This window comes from Procambarus clarkii, chromosome 1, assembly GCF_040958095.1.
Source record: "Procambarus clarkii isolate CNS0578487 chromosome 1, FALCON_Pclarkii_2.0, whole genome shotgun sequence".
NCBI classification, from domain to species: domain Eukaryota; kingdom Metazoa; phylum Arthropoda; class Malacostraca; order Decapoda; family Cambaridae; genus Procambarus; species Procambarus clarkii.
The window spans coordinates 45749862-45772572 of record NC_091150.1 but is presented as its reverse complement, the minus strand read 5'-3'; the positions used below and the strand labels follow the sequence as shown (position 1 = coordinate 45772572).

Below are 22711 nucleotides of genomic sequence, written 5' to 3'. Positions count from 1 at the left end.
CTATTTTAAAGGCCTCTAAAAACAATAAGGATACTAATCTTCCCTGCTGAACGTGGTGTCAGGGAAAATGAAGTTGCACGATCAGTCTGGAGTCTGTAGATGGCCAGATGCTCCAAAATTAAGACCGATGTTGATAAGCAAGCTTCAGAACACCTATGCAATGGCCGTGGTCGCGTCTCTCCCCCTCGTCAGTATGGCGTCTTCTCTTCCTGGTCGGGGGTCGCGCATGCGCATAGCTCCCAGTAGGGGTTCCGAGCATAAATCACATGAAAAGAAATGCGTTGTGACGAATATTTACGTCACAATAAAGGTATTATGTGGCGACACCTCTTTTCTCGTGATGTAGTCAATTAATTTAGACGATATTAAATGAACGAGAAAGGGTCTGGAGTGGAGATACAATTTATTATATTCACTGACACAGCAAATCGTGGCTGCATAAATTACTTATAGTAAACAATGATAGATTTACTAACTAAAAGTGAATCTATTTTAATAAATGCCTACCTTAATAAAAAGACAAAATAAGGCTAGATTCTACTCGATATGTTAATATGAAATGTTTCTGGTGGCTAGCTGACTGACGCAACATTTCCACGATTCTAAGGAATATTATATGACGCTCCACATCCTAATGCAATGAATATACTAATCCGTAGTTTAATGCAGGTATCATTAAACTACGGATTAGTAGTGTTGGTTAATTATGATACTAGTACAGGAATTACATCCCATTGTACTAAGGATTAGTAAATGAGTATTAATTAAATGATCATGACGCCTAATACAGGAAATATATCCTATTGTATTAGAGATGAGAATAACTGTTGGAAATTTCCAACAATAAGATCCATCTCAAAAGGATAGAGTAGTTTGTGAGACTACGGCTCTCACAAGCTGAATGTAATTTAAACACTTGAATTTAGCGGTGGGTTCTAGTATGCACAAGGATGTCATCTGCATAGCTAATAGTGATGTTTTAGATCAGTATTTGGGATTGATTTTTAGTAAAGTATTTATTATAATATTTTAAAAATAAGGTGGAGCTTAATACTCCTTGTGGGGGTGCCTTCTTGCATTAATTTAGTTTCACTTTTGTAGCCATGGAACAGACCGGAAGACTTCTGGTTGGTAAGATAACATCATATCCACTGTAATTATTCCCAATCGATATCCATTCTTGCTATATAGTTCATGCAGGATAACGTCCCTATTAGCAATATCAAGGCATTTTTAAAATCAAGAAATGTTGTATACTTGTGCCTTCCATCTCCATGAACAGTGAAAAAGGTTTTGATAGTTGTGTACACTTTTACGATGTGTGAAAGCATTGATATAAGGTGACGTGTGCTCGTTAACTATACAATAATCTATTAAGTACCATTCTCTCAAAGGTTTTACACATGCAACTGGTCAGTTTTATGGGGCGAGAAGCATCAGGTTGGCCAGGTTGTGGTACAGGTACCGTGCGACTGCTGGTCCGTGATACAGGTACCGTGAGACTGCTGGTCCGTGATACAGGTACCGTGAGACTGCTGGTCCATGGTACAGGTACCGTGACACTGCTGGTCCATGGTACAGGTACCGTGACACTGCTGGTCCATGGTACAGGTACCGTGAGACTGCTGGTCCATGGTACAGGTACCGTGACACTGCTGGTCCATGGTACAGGTACCGTGAGACTGCTGGTCCATGGTACAGGTACCGTGAGACTGCTGGTCCATGGTACAGGTACCGTGAGACTGCTGGTCCATGATACAGGTACCGTGACTCTGCTGGTCCATGGTACAGGTACGGTGAGACTGCTGGTCCACGATAAAGGTACCGTGAGACTGCTGGTCCACGGTACAGGTACCGTGACTCTGCTGGTCCATGGTACAGGTACCATGAGACTGCTGGTCCATGGTACAGGTACCATGAGACTGCTGGTCCATGGTACAGGTACCATGAGACTGCTGGTCCATGGTACAGGTACCATGAGACTGCTGGTCCGTGATACAGGTATCGTGAGACTGCTGGTCCATGGTACAGGTACCGTGACACTGCTGGTCCATGATACAGGTATCGTGAGACTACTGGTCCATGGTATAGGTACCGTGACACTGCTGGTCCATGATACAGGTATCGTGAGACTACTGGTCCATGGTATAGGTACCGTGACACTGCTGGTCCGTGATACAGGTATCGTGAGACTGCTGGTCCATGGTACAGGTACCGTGACACTGCTGGTCCATGATACAGGCAGCTGCCGGATGACACAACTCCCACTAAACAATTCTAATAAGGATTACCGGGTAGACGATGTGGTAGCATAAGGATATCATTAGTGACACTGTGCTCACCAGGAGCAGTGCTACTGCCCCTGGAGATCCCTATATGGAACACCACATTCATCATGTTGCATGTTCAACATGAAGTTAATGAGATCATTTCTGTCTTAGTAATTCCCTTGCAATTTCTCTCTACTGCTACCCGGTAATATTTCAACGCTAGAGACCTGAGATCACTCTGTAATTAGCTGATTGGCTTCGTATAGCGGATTTGAATGTGGAACTTGAGTACTTGTTTTTTACAAATAATTTGTTTTATGCCTTATTAGGCTTTGATCAGGGAAGTATGCTGGTTAAGTCCACTATTACAACCCCTCTCCTTCATTTTTTTTTGTCTAAGTTCAAAGAATTTAGTACTCAAGTTCAAGAGGGTGGTGGAGGAAAGACAGTATATATAAGGTAAGAACGTGAGGCAAGAAGGTCGATAGGTTGGTCCTTACGAGACACAGAATACGTATCACAGGTACCAAAACTAACATTATAGAGGTCGGGGAGAGAGTCACATGTGGAGGCGTGTAGACGCGTAGGGTCCGTCTCCAGGGTGGACTGTGGTAATAAGATGCTTACTTGATCTTTACTGGAATATTAAGGTGGTCTCCCATGTGGGCTTAAAGCTAGTTGACAGTGAGATATACAAGCTATCCTACAGTATAAGGATATCCAAAATAATAATGGGTATTGACCTGGATGGTGCCAAATCTTCAATATCACCCGACACATTTTAATTGAAACGTTTACGTAATTCTCACATGAGAGAAGCATAAATATACAAAATTACTGCTTATTACAGTGCCCATACATTATTTCAGTTATCATAATGGATAACGAGTCAAGTGATGCTCTGAATATGGTGGAAGGTTGAGGTGTGGCGGCACTCCTGACAAAGGCCCATCGTTCCTCTGGCCAGCTACCCTTTCCGGCAGTCACGTGCGACTGTCTGGGTTTGGACGCAACAAATTACAATCTACCTTTGAGTATATTTCAATATTTCAACCGTAGGTAGTTTTAAGAGTGCGTACTGGATTTCACTATACAGTACAGCAACAAAACTGGCAGGAAAATGATTGTATGGACAATAAGAACATTCATAACACGATAAGTCACATCACTGATGTTCTTTAGAACACAGGACAATGTTACATACAGTTACTTGTATGTAACATTGTTCGTTCTTCGTATATCCTTTCAAGGCGAGATAGCAGATATAGCTTTTACTCCTCGCATTAATCAATTAAGCACTTAAATTATTAAAATCATTTCAAAACCCTAAAATTTTATTATTTGGAACAGAGATATCTTGTAATACACTTGGTAAATACTGTCAGGTCAGGTTTCGAAATACAATTAGAACTTATTGGAGTGTTACATTAGGAAGTGTTCAATCTAATGAAAAGTCTTAGTGCCAAAACACAATTAAGAACACACTACTACCGCCATACTGTCCTCACGCTTAATGCATTGGTTCTAAATATAAATTAAAGCCCGCAATATTGACGATTTATCGGATTAAGAGCATCGCTCCTCGATAGGTTAGGTGGGCTACGCATTTGATAAGATAAAACCACTTAAAATTTGACGTATCATGGAAATGGAATAGTGTGTGTAAGAGAGCAGACTCTTAATTATTACCTTTTGTGCCCTCTGTAATGCTTTTTGCGCTACCGCTCACAGGATGAGTATGGGGTGCACAATAAACTAGACGCCTCTGGCGGCAACAATAAAAATCTCCAGGCAACCCAACCTCACGCTAAGCTGTTTAAAGCAGCGGCCGTCCTCCCTAGACACATTCGTCAATTTTAAACGTATTGTGTATTAAAAATTGATTTGTTCTCGTATATAAAGTAATATTATACATAAAAATTCTATGTATAGTTAGACTTAAGTTAGGAGTTTAGGTTCTATTGGCGATTATTTTGTATTTGAAGTACGTGGGTGAAGCATTTATAGAATTGTTTCGAACAGAGAACGTGTGCGAAGCACTTGTTTCGGAAGTGTTCGGACGTCATCCGTTGCGAGTCGTGTGTAAACCGCTTTTCATTCATAAACAGAGTTTGGGGGGCTGGATTAATGAGCTTGGACCTTTGTATAGGAGGACGGGCTGCTCCCGTCCTCCAAACAAAGACCCAAAAGTGATTCCATGCACCCGCCAAACCCCCTGTTTATGAATGAAAAAGGTTTACACACGACTCACAACTGATGACGTTCGAACAGTTCCGAAACGAGTGCCTCACTGACGAATTTTGTTCTAACCACAACGCTGTAAATGCTTCACAACAAATACAAATAATCAAAAGAACCTAAACACCTAACCTAACCTATGCCTATATTTGCACAATATGCAAATATATTATAATATTAATTTTTGAGAGAATTTCGGTTTTGAATGAATAGCATGTACAAATTTATGAATGCGTCTGTGGGGTCGACCGCTGGATGTAATGGACTTGAGTCGAGGACGGGTTGCCAGGTCAGCAATTCCTCCGGGTCTGAATGGGGCTATTTTGTGCAACAATATTGCACTAGAGAGAGCACTCTTGTCTTGAAAAGTATCATAATTGGTATTGCATCCCTCGTTTGAAAGTTTTTTTGTTATCCAACCTGTCACTTTTCTTACATTTGTGACTGCTACTTTGTGTTAAAAAAGTAAGGTCTTCAAGCTCCCCGCTCTTCGGAGAGTCAATCTTGGCCGGGGAGGATTGACTAGGTGCCAATCCTTAACCGAAAGTCTTTGTTCATCCAGCAATGAATGGATATTTGGTTGTTAAACGATTTGGCGAATCATATTCCAGGTAAAATTAAGATTAGGGACCTGCTCGAAACGCTATGTTATGGCTATACGAGTGTATAAAGCCATATATATACGTATAATATAAGTGTGTGTGTGTTCATTAACTCGAAATCGTCCACTGGTAATGCATAAATAAATTTATTATAGTGAAACTTTGTGATATGGGAAACATGAGGGCCATTGTGCCTGTGAGATACTGACCACACAATTGTTATCACTTAGGGTCGGGGTAGATGGGATGAGGTTTAAAAATATATCACCGGTAATGGACAATAGGTGTGGATTAGGGCAAGGGAGGAATTGCTAAGCGCTGTGGAAGAAAGGTTCTGGCGTGGGGCTGATGGCTACCTCTCACTTGAAAATAATCCATAACGTATACAGCCTGGAACTTTACAACAGAAAGTCCAAGGTTGTGCTTGTCCATCAGCAGTTCACTCCACGGCTAGTGTTACTCTTGATAACCAAAGAAAATGTAATGTTTTGATGCGGATACCAGACTTATATTGATTTATCAACGCCGGTAAATAACGAGAAGTAACTACATATATGACATGCACACCACTTATAACAGTCATGTGTGAACAGTATTCCTAGGAGTGTGAAACATGGTATGGCAGTGATATACCCGTGACTGACGTCCAACGCACGCATTATGTATAAATTTTGATAAAGTATTTTTGGCGCATCACTGACGTATCCATGATGGATTCTTGGCACCATATTGTCCTTCATGTGATGGATTCTTGGGTCCCCGTCGTCCTTCATGTGATGGATTCTTGGGTCCCCGTCGTCCTTCATGTGATGGATTCTTGGCGCCCCGTTGTCCTTCATGTGATGGATTCTTGGGTCCCCGTCGTCCTTCATGTGATGGATTCTTGGCGCCCCGTTGTCCTTCATGTGATGGATTCTTGGGTCCCCGTCGTCCTTCATGTGATGGATTCTTGGCACCTCGTTGTCCTTCATGTGAAGGATTCTTGGCGCCCCGTCGTCCTTCATGTGATGGATTCTTGGCGCCCCGTTGTCCTTCATGTGATGGATTCTTGGGTCCCCGTCGTCCTTCATGTGATGGATTCTTGGGTCCCCGTTGTCCTTCATGTGATGGATTCTTGGCGCCCCGTCGTCCTTCATGTGATGGATTCTTGGCACCTCGTTGTCCTTCATGTGAAGGATTCTTGGCGCCCCGTTGTCCTTCATGTGACGGATTCTTGGCGCCCCGTTCGACTTGGGCCGTTCGACTGGCCTTCTGTTGGATTCATGAGAGTGATCCACGTGACGTAAGTGCGAGGTGGGCGAGTGATAATATGGCACCAGGAAGAAGTGGCGCCACCAGTCTATATGGGGAGGTGGGATTCCCAGAGAGGGTAGCGTGCCCCCTCCCTCCCTCCCTCCCTCTCTCTCTCTGTCCTTCCCTTCCCCCTCTCTGTCCTTCCCTTCCCCCTCTCTGTCCTTCTCTTACCTTCCCCCCTCTCTGTCCTTCCCTTCCCCCCTCTCTGTCCTTCCCTTCTCCCCTCTCTGTCCTTCCCTTCTCCCCTCTCTGTCCTTCCCTTCCCCCCTCTCTGTCCTTCCCTTCCCCCTCTCTGTCCTTCCCTTCCCCCCTCTCTGTCCTTCCCTTCCCCCTCTCTGTCCTTCCCTTCCCCCCTCTCTGTCCTTCCCTTCCCCCTCTCTGTCCTTCCCTTCCCCCCTCTCTGTCCTTCCCTTCCCCCTCTCTGTCCTTCCCTTCCCCCCTCTCTGTCCTTCCCTTCCCCCCTCTCTGTCCTTCCCTTCCCCCTCTCTGTCCTTCTCTTACCTTCCCCCCTCTCTGTCCTTCCCTTCCCCCCTCTCTGTCCTTCTCTTCCCTTCCCCCCTCTCTGTCCTTCCCTTCCCCCCTCTCTGTCCTTCCCTTCCCCCTCTCTGTCCTTCCCTTCCCCCCTCTCTGTCCTTCCCTTCCCCCTCTCTGTCCTTCCCTTCCCCCTCTCTGTCCTTCCCTTCCCCCTCTCTGTCCTTCTCTTACCTTCCCCCCTCCCTGTCCTTCCCTTCCCCCCTCCCTGTCCTTCCCTTCCCCCCTCCCTGTCCTTCCCTTCCCCCCTCTCTGTCCATCCCTTCCCCCCCTCTCTGTCCTTCCCTTCCCCCCTCTCTGTCCTTCCCTTCCCCCCTCCCTGTCCTTCCCTTCCCCCCTCTCTGTCCATCCCTTCCCCCCTCTCTGTTCTTCTCTTCCTTCTCTCCATCCGTCCCTCCTTCCTCGTTCACTCTCCGTTCTTCCTTCTCCCTTAAGTTACAGGCTTAGAGGATGTGATGGGACATGGGATGAAAGGATGAAGAGTGGTAAGGCTAACACTAGTGGAAAAGAGGCCGGCGAGGAATAGGCAAGGAAGGGGTGGGAGGGGGTGAAGGAGTGTGTGAAGGCTCACGGGTGCACTCTTGTCACAGACCCATGGCACATTGTGTTATTGGGATACACGGTGACCTTACATGATAACATAATGCAATATTACATTAATCCTGAAAACAGACAAAACACTTAGATGTGAGTAAATTACCACCTACGATGTTTAGGGACATACTTCCTGCAGTGATGCCACCTGTGAAGTTCTGTTCTTTACTGGAAATTAAACGGTATTCTAATCGAACATTTCCATGACCAACTGACATCATTTTTTCCCCCTGGAGGTTAGTTTATTGGGCAGCGGCACTCATCCCGTGAATAAACATACCGCCAAAGCAGTATGTACAACACCCCCGGTAGGAAGAATCTGTCACTTGTACCCAGAAGCAGCTGGGACTTGACTGCCTCAAGTGAACCGACTGTAAAACGAGGGTGATTGATTGACGAAGATTAAGCCACCCAAAAAGTGGCACGGGCATGAATAGCCCGTAAGTAGTGGTCTTTTTGAGCCATTACCAGTATCAAGAGCTGATACTGGAGATCTGTGGAGGTGCGACTGCACCCTGCGTGACTGGAGATGTCTCCCGTGAAAACGAGGGTTTGGGGGATGAAGTATATAGTCTCCTTCAGCACCCTCAACGGCCAGCAAATCTGCTCGTCTGTTTCTACGGATGCCAACACGAGAGAAAATCCACAGGAACTTGACCATCATTCTTTGATTATATTTAACTATCAATTCCTAAAATTTTAAGTTGACACTTAACCGATGGGTGAACATTCACACGTGATGTTATGAAGTGACTCGCCTAGTTGTGCTTGTGGGAGTTGAACTTTGGCTCTTTGGTCCCACCTCTCAGCTGTCAATCAGCTGTACAGGTTCCTGAGCCTATTGGACTCAATAGGTATGGTGGTGTGTTAAAATGGTGGTATATCGAGGTGAGTGGAGGTGGTAGGTATGTTGACGCGGTAGGCGAGGTGATAAGCGTGGGTCAATTCGCCAATTACTCTCCGGCGTACTCTGCGTCAGAGTCGTCGACGTTCCTCTAGAACACTTGACGGTGTCCGCCCTAGAGTGCTGCACCTTCCTCTGCTCTAGAGCTCCTCACTGATAGGGGCCTTACTTCCCTCCCTAGGTGCCACTGTTCACCTCTGGGGAACACCTCAGTCGAATTACGGAGGAGGGTTCTCTCCGAACCCAGCCTTACACCCAACATTGAGTGAAGTAACTCGACCACTCAATAGTTTCCTTACTGGGATGTCCGTGGACACGGAAACTCAAGGTTTACCCAGGTCAAGTTGCCCGCCCATAAGGTTATTCACAAGATCGCCAACTTGACTCTCCTTCCTCTGCAGTCAAATAATACTTCCAACACAGTGGGATGTCACCTCTCCCAGTCTAGTGCTTCTTCAACAGTTGTGTGGTGCACAGTAAACCTCACATCACATAAAAAAAAATGTTTCCTCATAACTATTGTCAGTTTTATTTACAGTACTTCCCTTTCTTTGTATTACCTCTGTTTTTTGCTGTTTACTTATTACCTGTTTTCTTTAATAATAATCAGTGCAGCCCATTCTCCTGTTTAGATAGTACTTATAGCAATGATGTGGACCATCGTACATATATTGATGTGATGGACAATCAGAAAGTTGAATTTGAACAAACTGGGAAAGGTTTTTGTATTTCTTGCTAATAAAACCTAACCATTCCAGACCTAATACATGCTATCTGAGGCCTGAAATAGTGTGTGTGTTTTGTGTGTGTGTTTTGTGTGTGTGTTTTGTGTGTGTTTTGTGTGTGTGTTTTGTGTGTGTGTGTGTGTGTATATATACTCACGTAATTGTACTCGCCTAATTGTGCTTGCGGGGGTTGAGCTCTGGCTCTTTGGTCTCACCTTTCAACCGTCAATCAACAGGTGTACAGGTTCCTGAGCGTATTGGGCTCTATGATATCTACACTTGAAACTGTGTATGGAGTCAGCCTCCACCACATCACTTCCTAATGCATTTCATTTGCCAACCACTCTGACACTAAAAAAGTTCTTTCTAATATCTCTGTGGCTCATTTGGGCACTCGAGTTTCCACCTGAGTCCCCTAGTGTGTGTGCCCCTTGTGTTAAATAGCCTGTCTTTATCTACCCTATCAATTCCCTTGAGAATCTTGAATGTGGTGATCATGTCCCCCCTAACTCTTCTGCCTTCCAGCGAAGTGAAGTTTAATTCCCGTAGCCTCTCCTCGTAGCTCATACCTCTCAGCTCGGGTACTAGTCTGGTGGCAAACCTTTGAACCTTTTCCAATTTGGTCTTATCCTTGACTAGATATGGACTCCATGCTGGGGCTGCATACTCCAGGATTGGCCTGGCATATGTGGTATACGAAGTTCTGAATGATTCCTTACACAAGCTTCTGAATGTCGTTCTTATGTTGGCCAGCCTGGCATATGCCGCTGATGTTATCCTCTTGATGTGGGCTGCAGGGGACAGGTCTGGCATGATGTCAACCCCCAAGTCTTTTTCTCTCTCTGACTCATGAAGAATTTCATCTCCCAGATGATACCTAGTATCTGGCCTCCTGCTCCCTACGCCTATCTTCATTACATTACATTTGCTTGGGTTAAACTCTTAACAACCATTTGTTCGACCAAACAACCATTTGTTCGACCATTCCTTCAGCTTGTCTAGGTCTTCTTGAAGCCTCAAGCAGCCCTCCTCTTTCTTAATCCTTCTCATAATTTTGGCATCGTTAGCAAATATTGAGAGAAATGAGTCTATACCCTCCGGGAGATCATTTACATATATCAGAAACAAGATAGGACCGAGTACAGAGCCCTGTGGGACTCCACCGGTGACTTCACGCCATTCCGAGGTTTCACCCCTCACCGTAACTCTCTGCTTCCTATTGCTTAGGTACATCCACATCCCTTATCCACTGGAGCACCTTACCAGCTACACCTGCCTGTCTCTCCAGCTTATGTACCAGCCTCTTGTGCGATACTGTGTCAAAGGCTTTCTGACAATCCAAGAAAATGCAGTCCGCCCAGCCTTCTCTTTCTTGCTTAATCTTTGTCACTTGGTCGTAGAACTCTATTAAGCCAGTCAGGCAAGATTTACCCTCCCTGAATCCATGCTGTCGATTTGTCACGAAGTCCCTTCTCTCCAGATGTGTCACTAGGTTTTGTCTCAGGATCTTCTCCATCACATTGCATGATATACAAGTCAAGGACACTGGCCTGTAGTTCAGTGCCTCTTGCCTGTTGCCCTTTTTGTATATTGGGACCACGTTTGCTGTCTTCCATATTTCTGGTAGGTCTCCCGTCCCCAGTGACCTACTATACACGTTGGAGATTGACAAGCAAAGTGCCTCTGCACACTCTTTCAGTACCCATGGTGAGATCCCGTCTGGACCAACAGCCTTTCTAACATCCAGATCCAGCTGTATACCTGTCGTTGCCTGTTCTAAGTTTCATTACCTGTTCTTTCACTGTTGTTTTCCTCCTGATGTGACTGTGTGTGTGTGTGTGTGTGTGTGTGTGTATATATGTGTGTGTGTGTATATATATATATATATATAATATATATATATATATATATATATATATATATATATATATATATATATATATATATATATATATATATATATATATATATATATATATATATATATAATTTATATTTATTTATTTATTTATTTTTATTTTCCTATACTAGGCCTAAGAATATTTAAGTTTGTTTTTTAGCTTTATATTTTTGGACTCTTTAAAAGTGAATACCTGTAGTACCAAATTCTACTACTTAATTGTCCATTATGTCAATATATGTATGATTGTACACACAATGAGGTCCATTAAGTAATAGTTACAAAAAGTATTATTTAAACAGGAATATGGGTTGCCATATTGGCACTTGTTACATCCTTTTTCAAATTTCACTTATCAATGCCCATTAAATCACTTGGCCTGTTTGAAATTTGTGTGGCTAGAGGTCAGTGGTACAGCCATTCACTTTACCTCACTTTTTATCACTTAACCACTTTTTGCTTTTCCAATATTCACATCGTTTCCCAGAACTCTTAACTACACTTGACTATAATTTTTAACTTGTCTGGCAAAGTTTTTCTACGCAAAACGAGAATTAACTTCCCTACAAGGTGTCATCATGACTCTTCTCGATCTGTAGTGTGGGTAACTGTGCTCCAGTATACCTGTTGTGTTGTGACAGTTTTGTATGAACAGGGCTAGAAGAGAAATAAGATGGACATGGAGTAGCCTAAGGACATAAACCTAACCATTTCATAAAGGTTAATATGATAATGAGTGATAAAGTACTTTTGCAGTCTCCTGCATGCAGCATCCATGGTGAGATTAGGTCTGGCCCCATTAACTTTGTCACATCTAGTTCTTCCAGGTGATAAGCCATAAAATGAAATCAATAGGAATAACGGGTGAGTGAGTTGAATTTTCAACTTCGTCCAACAGAATGCAAAGATTAACAGTAAATCAAATAAGATTAAGTGCAAGTGCACTGAAAAGCTCTGTACCCCAGGGCACAGTACTTGTACCAGGTAAATGATTGAACATTTACCATGTCTGTACAGTATGTATGGACACAGTAAAATGCCTAAAATTCTGGGTCAGTCTCGAAACACACAGAATGTTGTCTTGGGGGAAGAAGGCGAGTGAAATATTTCGTAATGTATACTCTACATACAAGATCAGGACCCAAATAAGCACACTTAAATATCTTGGCCCTGTTGCAAAATATATGGTAGGAAAAGCAGAATAAACAGGTGAAAATTAAAGGTGCCACAGGCACAGTCATGAAACATTAAACATTAGAGGGGCCACAGCTCTGTGCCTTCCATCTACCTAACATGAATATTACTGGTGCAAAATTTACAATTTTAAAGAGGCATTTACTGATCATTTGGGTTGCAATGGATATGTAGGCATGTATGCTGCTTCAAGCTTCAGCCTTTCTGATTAGCCTATTGCCAGGCCGAGAAGAACAACTTTGAAACCAACTACAGGTAAAGGTCAAGTAAAACCTCTGATGCCAATGTTTTTATAGTGTTCTGAATGAAGTTCTGTGGGTCATTTGGTCTGCCAGTCATTTGGCATGTTTACCTGCTGTTAAGGGACCACGGTCAAGACCTTGTAACAATAGTCCACATTACCGGCATTTCTTCATGTCTGGCCAGCCATTTGTCGGATCCCATGTGCTATGTTTAGTTGAGTTGGTGGTGGCAGGACAGTGGTCGGTTTCCCACACTCACCATTATCTCACTATGGAGGGGGGAGGCTGTCCAAAATAATGACCATAGTGCCTGTTTCATCGTTGTTGCCATGTCAGATGGGTTAATACAGTAATGCAATCGCAGAAACTTTGGCCACTGATGCATTCCACGTTTACACATGGATGAATTATTATGATGATCCATAATATGCTTACTGCTGCATTTGTGTAATTACCTAAGTGTAGCTACAGGATGAGAGCAACGCTCGTGTGCACATGCGTGTGCTCAGAGTGAAAACGTATTGCATAAGAAACTGTTGAGTTTAAGTACATTCATAATTATAGGTAATAATTGTAGAAGATTTATACAAATATCAGATGGGTACCCATCTGTGCTGTGGTCTCTCACCCTTTCCCAACTCCCAATCTCTCCCCCAATCTCTCCCCACTCTCTCCTCACTCTCTCCTCACTCTCTCCTCACTCTCTCCTATTGGGGGGGTAGGGGGGGGGGAGATGGGAAGGGTGTGTAATTACCTAAGTATAATTATAAAAGTGTAGTTACAGGATGAGAGCTATGCTCATGGTATCCCATCTTCCCAGCACTTTGTCATATTTGTCTTTGTAACTGCTGATGTTTTTGGCCTTAACACTTTCTCACTTGTTCCAACCATCTACCACTCTGTTTGCAAAAGAAAACTTTCAAATATTTTTTCAGCATCTTTATTTGATTAGCTTGAATCTATGACCTTTTGTTCTCATGTTAGTGGTTTCAAGAATTCCTCTTTGTCAATTTGGTCGATTCCTGTTGTTACTTTGCAAGTATTGATCATATCGCCTTTCTTCTATCTTCTAGCTGTGGCATATTTAATGCCTCTAGTCTCTCATCATAACTCTTGTTTTTCAGTTCTTTAACCATTATAGCATGCCTTTGCACCTTTTCCAGTTTATTGATGGGCTTCTTGAGATATGTGCACCATACAACTGCTACAGAAAGAGCTGTAGAAGAAGCTAAAGTAGTAGATAAAATTGTTGGCCTCGTGGAAGGTCTTACAAACAGAGAGAATGTGTGCGACTACAGGAGAATAGGCAGGTACGTAAAAGGGAAAGATCGACCTTTGAGGATCACCCTAAACGGTGCCAAACAGATGGAAGAAGTACTAAGGAATGCTAGAAAATTGCAAAGGGATGAGGATGGGAAAGGGTGGTCGTTAAGACGAGATCTTTCAAAAGAAGATAGAGAGAAGCTGAAACTGAACCTCGCCGAGGCAAAACATTTAAATGAGAGCAGGAATGAAGAAGAAATAAATTCTTTTTTCTACAAAGTGATAGGGGTAGGCAAACCAGTAAAGTGGTACATAAAGGCAAACCAACAAAATCAATAGAGAGAGGGGGAGTGAAGAATAAGGAGAGGGGGAACAAGTTCCTGAAGATTGCATACACCAACATAGATGGAGTGAGATCGAAGATACTGGAGTTAAGTGATGTAATACAGCTGCAGACACCAGACATTGTTGCACTCACGGAGACAAAACTTGAAGATGTAATTTTAAATGAGGTCATATTCCCAAGGGGCTACTCAATTTGGAGACGGGACAGAAAAATTAGGAAAGGCGGTGGCGTTGCTGTGCTGGTAAAAGAACACCTAAAGGTGAAGGAAATAATGACTGCCAATCCACAAGAAGTTGACATAATAGCACTAGAGATCTGCTATGAGGATGATAAACTAATGATGATAAATGCATATAGTCCACCGCCAAGCAGCACATGGTCAAAGGAGGAGCTAGATAGTAAACGTGAAGGTCTTATAACAATAATGAGAGAGATTATAGCGAGAGCGGATAACGATAGATCACGACTGTTGATAGTCGGTGACTTCAACTTGAAATCCATAGACTGGGAAGCATATGAAGCTAAAACAGAAGATTTTTGGACCTGTAAATTTGTAGACCTCATCCTGGAAACATTCTTGTATCAACATGTTAAACAAGCTACGAGGATGAGGGAAGGGGACGTTCCCTCCATGATAGATTTGATATTTACCAGGAAGGAGGAAGAGATATTTGACATTCAGTACCTTCCTCCCTTGGGTAAAAGTGACCATGTCTTTTTGGGAATAAAGTATGCAATGCGTTATAAGCTGGAAGAAAATAAGGAGGTTGAAGCAGTTGAAAAACCAGACTTCAGGAGAGGACATTATGGTGACCTTAGAAATTTTTTTAGTGAGTATAATTGGACAGACTTGATGCTAGGCAAGGAAGTGAATGAGATGTATGGCAAGTTTTGTGAAATATATGATAAAGGCACAAAAAAATTTATACCAAAACAGAGATGCAGAACTAGGAAACAGGATTGGTTCAATAGAAATTGCGAGAGGGCTAGAGACCGAAAGACACAAAAATGGAATCAATACAGGAAGAGGCCGAACCCCCAAACATACCAGCGATACAAAGATGCGAGAAACAACTACACGGCAGTGAGGAGAGAGGCAGAAAGAAATTTTGAAAAAGGGATTGCGGACAAATGTAAAACAGAACCAGGTCTATTCTATAAATTCATAAACAACAAATTGCAGGTAAAGGATAATATTCAGAGGTTGAAAATGGGAAATAGATTCACGGAAGATGAAAAGGAAATGTGTGAAACACTAAACGAAAAGTTCCAAAGTGTGTTTGTACAAAATGAAATCTTTAGGGAACCAGATACAATAAGAATTGCAGAGAACAACATAGAACACATAGAGGTGTCTAGAGACGAAGTGGAAAAAATGCTCAAGGAGCTCGGTAAGAACAAAGCAGCTGGCCCAGATGGCGTTTCACCATGGGTTCTGAGAGAATGTGCATCTGAGCTCAGCATTCCACTTCACCTGATCTTTCAGGCATCCCTGTGTACAGGAATCGTAGCAGACGGGTGGAAACAGGCTAACATAGTTCCAATCTACAAAAGTGGCAGCAGGGAAGACCCCCTCAATTATAGACCTGTATCATTAACAAGTGTAATAGTGAAAGTATTGGAAAAACTAATCAAAACTAAATGGGTAGAACACCTAGAGAGAAATGATATAATATCAGACAGACAGTATGGTTTTCGATCTGGAAGATCCTGTGTATCGAATTTACTCAGTTTCTATGATCGAGCCACAGAGATATTACAGGAAAGAGATGGTTGGGTTGACTGCATCTATCTGGACCTAAAAAAGGCTTTCGACAGAGTTCCACATAAGAGGTTGTTCTGGAAACTGGAAAATATTGGAGGGGTGACAGGTAAGCTTCTATCATGGATGAAAAATTTTCTGACTGATAGAAAAATGAGGGCAGTAATCAGAGGCAATGTATCAGAATGGAGAAATGTCACAAGTGGAGTACCACAGGGTTCAGTTCTTGCACCAGTGATGTTTATTGTGTACATAAATGATCTACCAGTTGGTATACAGAATTATATGAACATGTTTGCTGATGATGCTAAGATAATAGGAAGGATAAGAAATTTAGATGACTGTCATGCCCTTCAAAAAGACCTGGACAAAATAAGTATATGGAGCACCACTTGGCAAATGGAATTTAATGTTAATAAATGTCATGTTATGGAATGTGGAATAGGAGAACATAGACCCCACACAACCTATATATTATGTGAGAAATCTTTAAAGAATTCTGATAAAGAAAGAGATCTAGGAGTGGTTCTAGATAGAAAACTATCACCTGAGGACCACATAAAGAATATTGTGCAAGGAGCCTATGCTATGCTTTCTAACTTCAGAATTGCATTTAAATACATGGATGGCGATATACTAAAGAAATTGTTCATGACTTTTGTTAGGCCAAAGCTAGAATATGCAGCTGTTGTGTGGTGCCCATATCTTAAGAAGCACATCAACAAACTGGAAAAGGTGCAAAGACATGCTACTAAGTGGCTCCCAGAACTGAAGGGCAAGAGCTACGAGGAGAGGTTAGAAGCATTAAATATGCCAAAACTAGAAGACAGAAGAAAAAGAGGTGATATGATCACTACATACAAAATAGTAACAGGAATTGACAAAATCGACAGGGAAGACTTCCTGAGACCTGGAACTTCAAGAACAAGAGGTCATAGATTTAAACTAGCTAAACACAGATGCCGAAGAAATATAAGAAAATTCACCTTCGCAAATAGAGTGGTAGACGGTTGGAACAAGTTAAGTGAGAAGGTGGTGGAGGCCAAGACCGTCAGTAGTTTCAAAGCGTTATATGACAAAGAGTGCTGGGAAGACGGGACACCACGAGCGTAGCTCTCATCCTGTAACTACACTTAGGTAATTACACTTAGGTAATTACATGTTGCGATTTTGGTCTCAAAAAAGTCGTGAACTCCCTCATGTAGTGGAGCTTTATTTGGTAATTTAAGTGCTTATTTAAGTACAGTCCTACTATTTTCAGGTGTAAATTATACTGTGTCTTTTTCACCTGATCTCCAGGGAGTGCTGTTTGAGGTGTTTTAAGTGGTCTCACTTGAACGAACTACAGTATATGGGGCGAAGCCGATTCGTTCCAGTGTGGAATTTGTTCCATCTGTCTGGCCCCAACAGCCCCCCCTTCTCTCCCCCATGAAATAAATTATTATGCTTCACAGTACTGTACAGTATTTTAGATACTATGTTCAACTGAGTCAGACATTAAAAGTTTTCTGTGCCTTCTCTAGATCAGAAACTTTGATAGCAATATCATAGTGTTAAAGTTTAACCATAGTTGGTAGATCTCGTTTGAAAGGTTCTTGTTATCCAGCCTCTCTTTCCTTGCAGTTGCAACTGCTACTATACCTTACTATGTTCATACCAGAAGACTCCTTTTAATGATTACACCCAGGTCTCTTACTTTGTATTTTCTTTCTATAGCTTGGTTTAAGAGTATTTTATGTGGTATTGGTTTTTATTATTTTTACCATTGCACAGAAGCTGGAACTTGTGTTCAATGTTATTTTCTCTGGCCCATATTGAAAGACTCGTTTTAAATCAGTATGGAGGTTTGCTGTGTTCCGTATAAACTTCAGTAGTTTCTACTCTGAAAAAAATCAGTGTCATCTGCAAACAAGATACAATCCTATACTGTAGTTTGTCTTCTTGTCTATGCTGGATGTGAGAATGAGGAATCATACATGAGCAAGTACAGGGTACTTAGCTTTTCACCATGCATACCTGGAGAGGATTTGGGGAGTTTGACTTGCCATAACTTGGTCCAACAGGCTGTAGCTTGGAGCATGCTCACAGGTTCACATATCCACTACAGTCTGATGGATGATCCATATTACGTACATCCATCTAGATGTAATAATCTGGATCATCCATGGATGAGCCAAATTACAAATGGTCATATATTTTTAAAGCTTTCTTAAAGTCTGTTTATATACTGTACAAGGGCAGAAATAGGCTAAGCTACTCAATCCTTTTGAGATGTATTTTATTTTATCAATAAACTTACGTGACCTTGTTTATTGGTGTTTTGACATTGGTGTTTTGCTTGTGTTCCAAGAGGTCCTCCTTGTGTGTGTATATTTACCAGTTCCCATCACTACCTTACCTACTTCATATTATACATTCAAGTCCACAGATGACTAATTTGATCATACTAGTCAAACATCTGCCATCCCACGCTAGTCTCATGAATCTCCTACCTGGCTGTACATACTAGCTTTTTTAGTCACATTCACCTTTCCATTTGGTTAGATAATTCATTTTCTTCTCACAAGAAGAAACTGAGAATCTACCTTAGGTCTTTTTATTTGTAATTATCTTAGTGATTCATCTGCCAATAAATGACTAGGTATCCAATCATCTTTGTGAAAATATTAGTTCATTGTTCACAGGACAAGTGAAACCAGAGACTTGCCTGGTGTGGCCACTTCTCATGCTGGCCAGACTATGCCGGTCGGCCGAGCAGACAGCATGCTGGACTTGTGATCCTGTGGTCCTGGGTTCGATCCCAGGCGCCGGCGAGAAACAATGGGCAGAGTTTCTTTCACCCTATGCCCCTGTTACCTAGCAGTAAAATAGGTACCTGGGTGTTAGTCAGCTGTCACGGGCTGCTTCCTGGGGGTGGAGGCCTGGTTGAGGACCGGGCCGCGTGGACACTAAAAAGCCCCTAAATCATCTCAAGATAACCTCAAGATATGCCTGTGATGTCTGAAAGGTTTTAATAAAAACATTAGAACAAACGCAATATTAGTTATGTTCATCATAGTGCAGTATTTATGGATGGTGGTGGTGATGAGAAGTGATTGGCAGTGATGTTGAGAAGAGTGAGTGACAATGATGCTGAGATTGGTGTATGTGTGTTAATGAAAATACCTGTACTAGGACATATAGTTTTCGATGATTTCTCAAGTTTTTTATCAGATAAGTTGTATAATATTTATCTAAATTAGCTTTAGAGGTCATATGAAATATGAGTTTATTTCAAATGTCTTTCAGAGCATTCTAATACATAGGCTAAATGAGGTAGTGTAACTAATGAACATTGCTGTTCTGGAAGGAGAAAAGAGCTTTCTTGTTACTAATGTATTGTATGTGTGGCTAAAGTCCATACACCACTTGACTCATTCTTGCATCTTGTTTGAATGCTTCTTAAACAAAAGATCACATGTACTGTTTCATGTATGAATAATGATGTGTTAAATGTTATATTAAATGTCAGCAATTTAAATAAGAATTTGTATTGCTTTAAGTTTTTTGCCAGGTCTATAATTTTTTTCTTTTAATCCTCTTTCACAGTATGACCCAAGTTACTTTCAGGATGACAGTTTTTTAAACTACCTAGTAACCTTGTGTATCATACCTGTTGTCCCCAATTGCAATTTGTTCTGTGATTTGCCTTATCACAGACTTGTGTGTCAAGGCCCTTCAAATGCATGTTAATTCACACCATAACCTGCCCTCAATTAACTACTTGGAGTATTTTGGCCTTGCCATTTTTAGCCATGATATGATTCCATCAAACCATTCCTGTTGTCCTAGGTGGTAAATGAATGTGAAGCTGAGTAATTACTGCCTTCTTTTGAAGTTAGGAATAAAATGGGCAATGTTTGTATCCCCCAGGGGGATCTCCAGCACCGCGACGTACATCCCCCTAGATCCTCTTCTGGAAACCCTGCGTCTCCGGTTACTCAGAGTTATAATGAAGGTGTGTGAGCTGCCCACCACTATTTTCTCACAGTTGGTCCTGTTCTAAAGCTTTCCCAATGGATTTCTTAAGTCCTCATTAAGTGTGTTGTCTTGTGTTCCCAATGGGTTGATGTTACCTCTGTTTTCCAATCTACTGTTTTTATATAATAATTACATGTTAATGGGTTAATAAACATTGTACAATGATCAATAATTGAACATTTGAAGAAGTAGAGCTGATACAGAGTGAAGTACAGTATAGTATTTAAATTTATCAAAATCAGAAACTTTATTTGTAGCAGCTTATTTATTATTATGTGAACTTATGTGAGAGAGAGAGAGAGAGAGAGAGAGAGAGAGAGAGAGAGAGAGATAGATACTGTATAGATAGATATATATATATATATATATATATATATATATATATATATATATATATATATGAGAGAGAGATACAGATAGATCGAGAGATAGATAGATCGAGACAGAGAGAGAGATAGAGATATAGATTGAGAGAGAGAGATAGTTTGATATATCGAGAGATAGATAGATCGAGAGATCGAGATCTTGAAGATCTTTCCATTTTAATTACTCTTTCACACATTTGTGATGGTCCTTCTCTACATTCATTATTTATACCCAGACCACTGCTACTCAGACAACACACACTTGAGAGGAAGATTTCATAATGTGCGCATAGTGTTGCATTTCTTTCTTTTCTGGAGACACATCAGGATGACAGAATATAATTTTTTGTTTACGAGTACGTAATATTGACTAATCCTTCACTCTAATGGTTTGTTGATGGTATGATGTTTTAAGTTAAAAATGCATGGCTGCAGTGTCTTTTGGTTATTAGGAGTACTGTACGGGCTGTACAGCAACATTATTACTAACATAGCTTAACATTTTTGGTGAGTGTTTCAGGACTGCTTTGTTGTGGAGAATACTAGTGTGTCAACAGTAAAGTTTGTGCACGGAGCCAGCAGCAAGTGTACCTGTAATGTTAAAAGTTCTGTACTGTGTTGATATGCAACATGTAGTATTCCTTTTGACTTGGTGTGTATTGTTGTTATACAAAAACTTTAACCCCCCCTTTAACTCCCCCACCCTCTAACAAAAAAACCTGTGAAATTGCAAATAGTAACCGCTGAAAGAAGCAAATGTGTTGTACAGTATATACCTTATGAGTGGTGCAAGGACACAGTTGGAAGCATGATGCAGCTGAAAGTAGTGTGTCTTATCATAGTGCATTATGTAGAAAAACACTAAAATGAGACTACACTTGTAGGTGATGTTTTGTCTGTGAAGTTACCAGAATGGTTGTTGATTTTACCGAATAGTAAAGTGCATTATAGGTAAAATTAGTGTGAACAGTGCTGATACAATTCCAGTGAATGAAAATTATGTCTTTGACCTACATAACAAATATGCTTTTTAAAATTGAGAAAATACAAATGTTTATACTGACCACTTGGATTCGGAGTCTTTATAGTATAATTCAAGGTAAATGTAAGTGTGAGAAAGTGATTAAGGATACTATACTGCATTTTGGCCTGTTTTTTTATCAGTAAATTATGGCTCTCATTAATAAACTACTGTATTGGTATTTACTTCAATTAAAAAGTGATACCTGTGTATGCTCACTGCTGTAGATATATCTGAAATATACTACTAAATATAGACAGTACTACGATCTTGGATTAACATTCTTCAATATACCAATAACTAAAAAATTTGTTGGAAACTAATATTTTTAAGTTTTACCTATTTATTTCTAATATGCTGATATGCATTATGCAAGTGTTGACAGCTTAGTAATTTAAATTATGGTAAAGAAAAATTGTAATATAGTATATAAAAATACTGTATATGTATATACTGTACACATATACACAGTATATGTGTATATACTGTGGCCTGCTACAAAAATCACATGTAATAGCATATTTCTCAGTTGCAGATATACATGGTGCATATTGTTAAGTTGTAGAAATATTTATTTAAACTCAAGAAGTACTCTACAGCATGTTCTGTATCTGGAGGTCACTAGATTGCTAAACAAGTTACAGAGAGATAAGCATGTTAAAGAGTCTCAGGGCCTCTGATGCTGATAGGGTTCTCTCTGAGTACCTATTGCACCTCTGCTCTTTAACAGGGGTATTCTGCACATCCTGCCATGCCTTCCGGTCTCGTGTGATATTATTTCTGTGTGCACCAGCCCCTCTAATATTTTCCATGTGTAAATTATTATGTATTTCTCCCGCCTGCGCTCAAGAGAATACAGATTTAGGCATTTTAGTCGGTCCCAATAGTTTAGGTGTTTTACCGAGTGGATTCTAACAGTAAAGGTCTCCAGGTCACCAATTTCTCTAGCTTTGAAAGGGGTTGTCATTGTGCAGCAGTATCAGTCTGCTGTAAAAATTAAATATCTTTCGGTACCTTTATTGCCAATAGATAAGTGATAATAGCTGCCATTGTGAAGCACTGGAGAGATTAGTGTAATTACTTAAGTGTAGTTACAGGATGAGAGCTACGCTGGTGGTGTCCCGTCTACCCAGCACTCTGTCATATAATGTTTTGAAATTACTGTCTGTTTTGGCCTCCACCACCTTCTCACCTAACTTGTTCCAACCGTCTACCACTCTGTTTGCAAAAGTGAATTTTCTTATATTCCTTCAGCAGCTTTGTTAACTTAGTTTAAGTCTATGACGTCTTGTTCTTGAAGTTCCAGGTCTCAGGAATTCTTCCTATCAATTTTATCGCTTTCTGTTACTATTTTGTACGTACAGTAGTGATCATATCGCCTCTTTTTCTTCTATCTTCTAGTTTTGGCATATTTAAGGCCTCTAAACTCTCCTCGTTGCTC

The 22711-nt window shown here is 41.2% G+C and overlaps 1 protein-coding gene across 17 annotated transcripts in view; it reads left to right on the top strand.

Moving 5' to 3' along the window:
* Positions 1-22711, top strand: part of LOC123774768 (ubiquitin specific protease 47) — a 178678-nt gene that overhangs the window by 54758 nt on the left and 101209 nt on the right. For 7 of the 17 annotated variants that reach the window (XM_069305519.1, XM_069305307.1, XM_045769966.2 and 4 more), the window contains one exon: positions 19777-19861. The exons of the other annotated variants lie outside the window; for them this stretch is intronic. In XM_069305519.1, the coding sequence (XP_069161620.1) occupies positions 19856-19861 (6 nt within the window). In that variant the 5' untranslated portion in view covers positions 19777-19855. The remainder of the gene's footprint in view (positions 1-19776; positions 19862-22711) is intronic. 17 annotated transcript variants of the gene reach the window in all.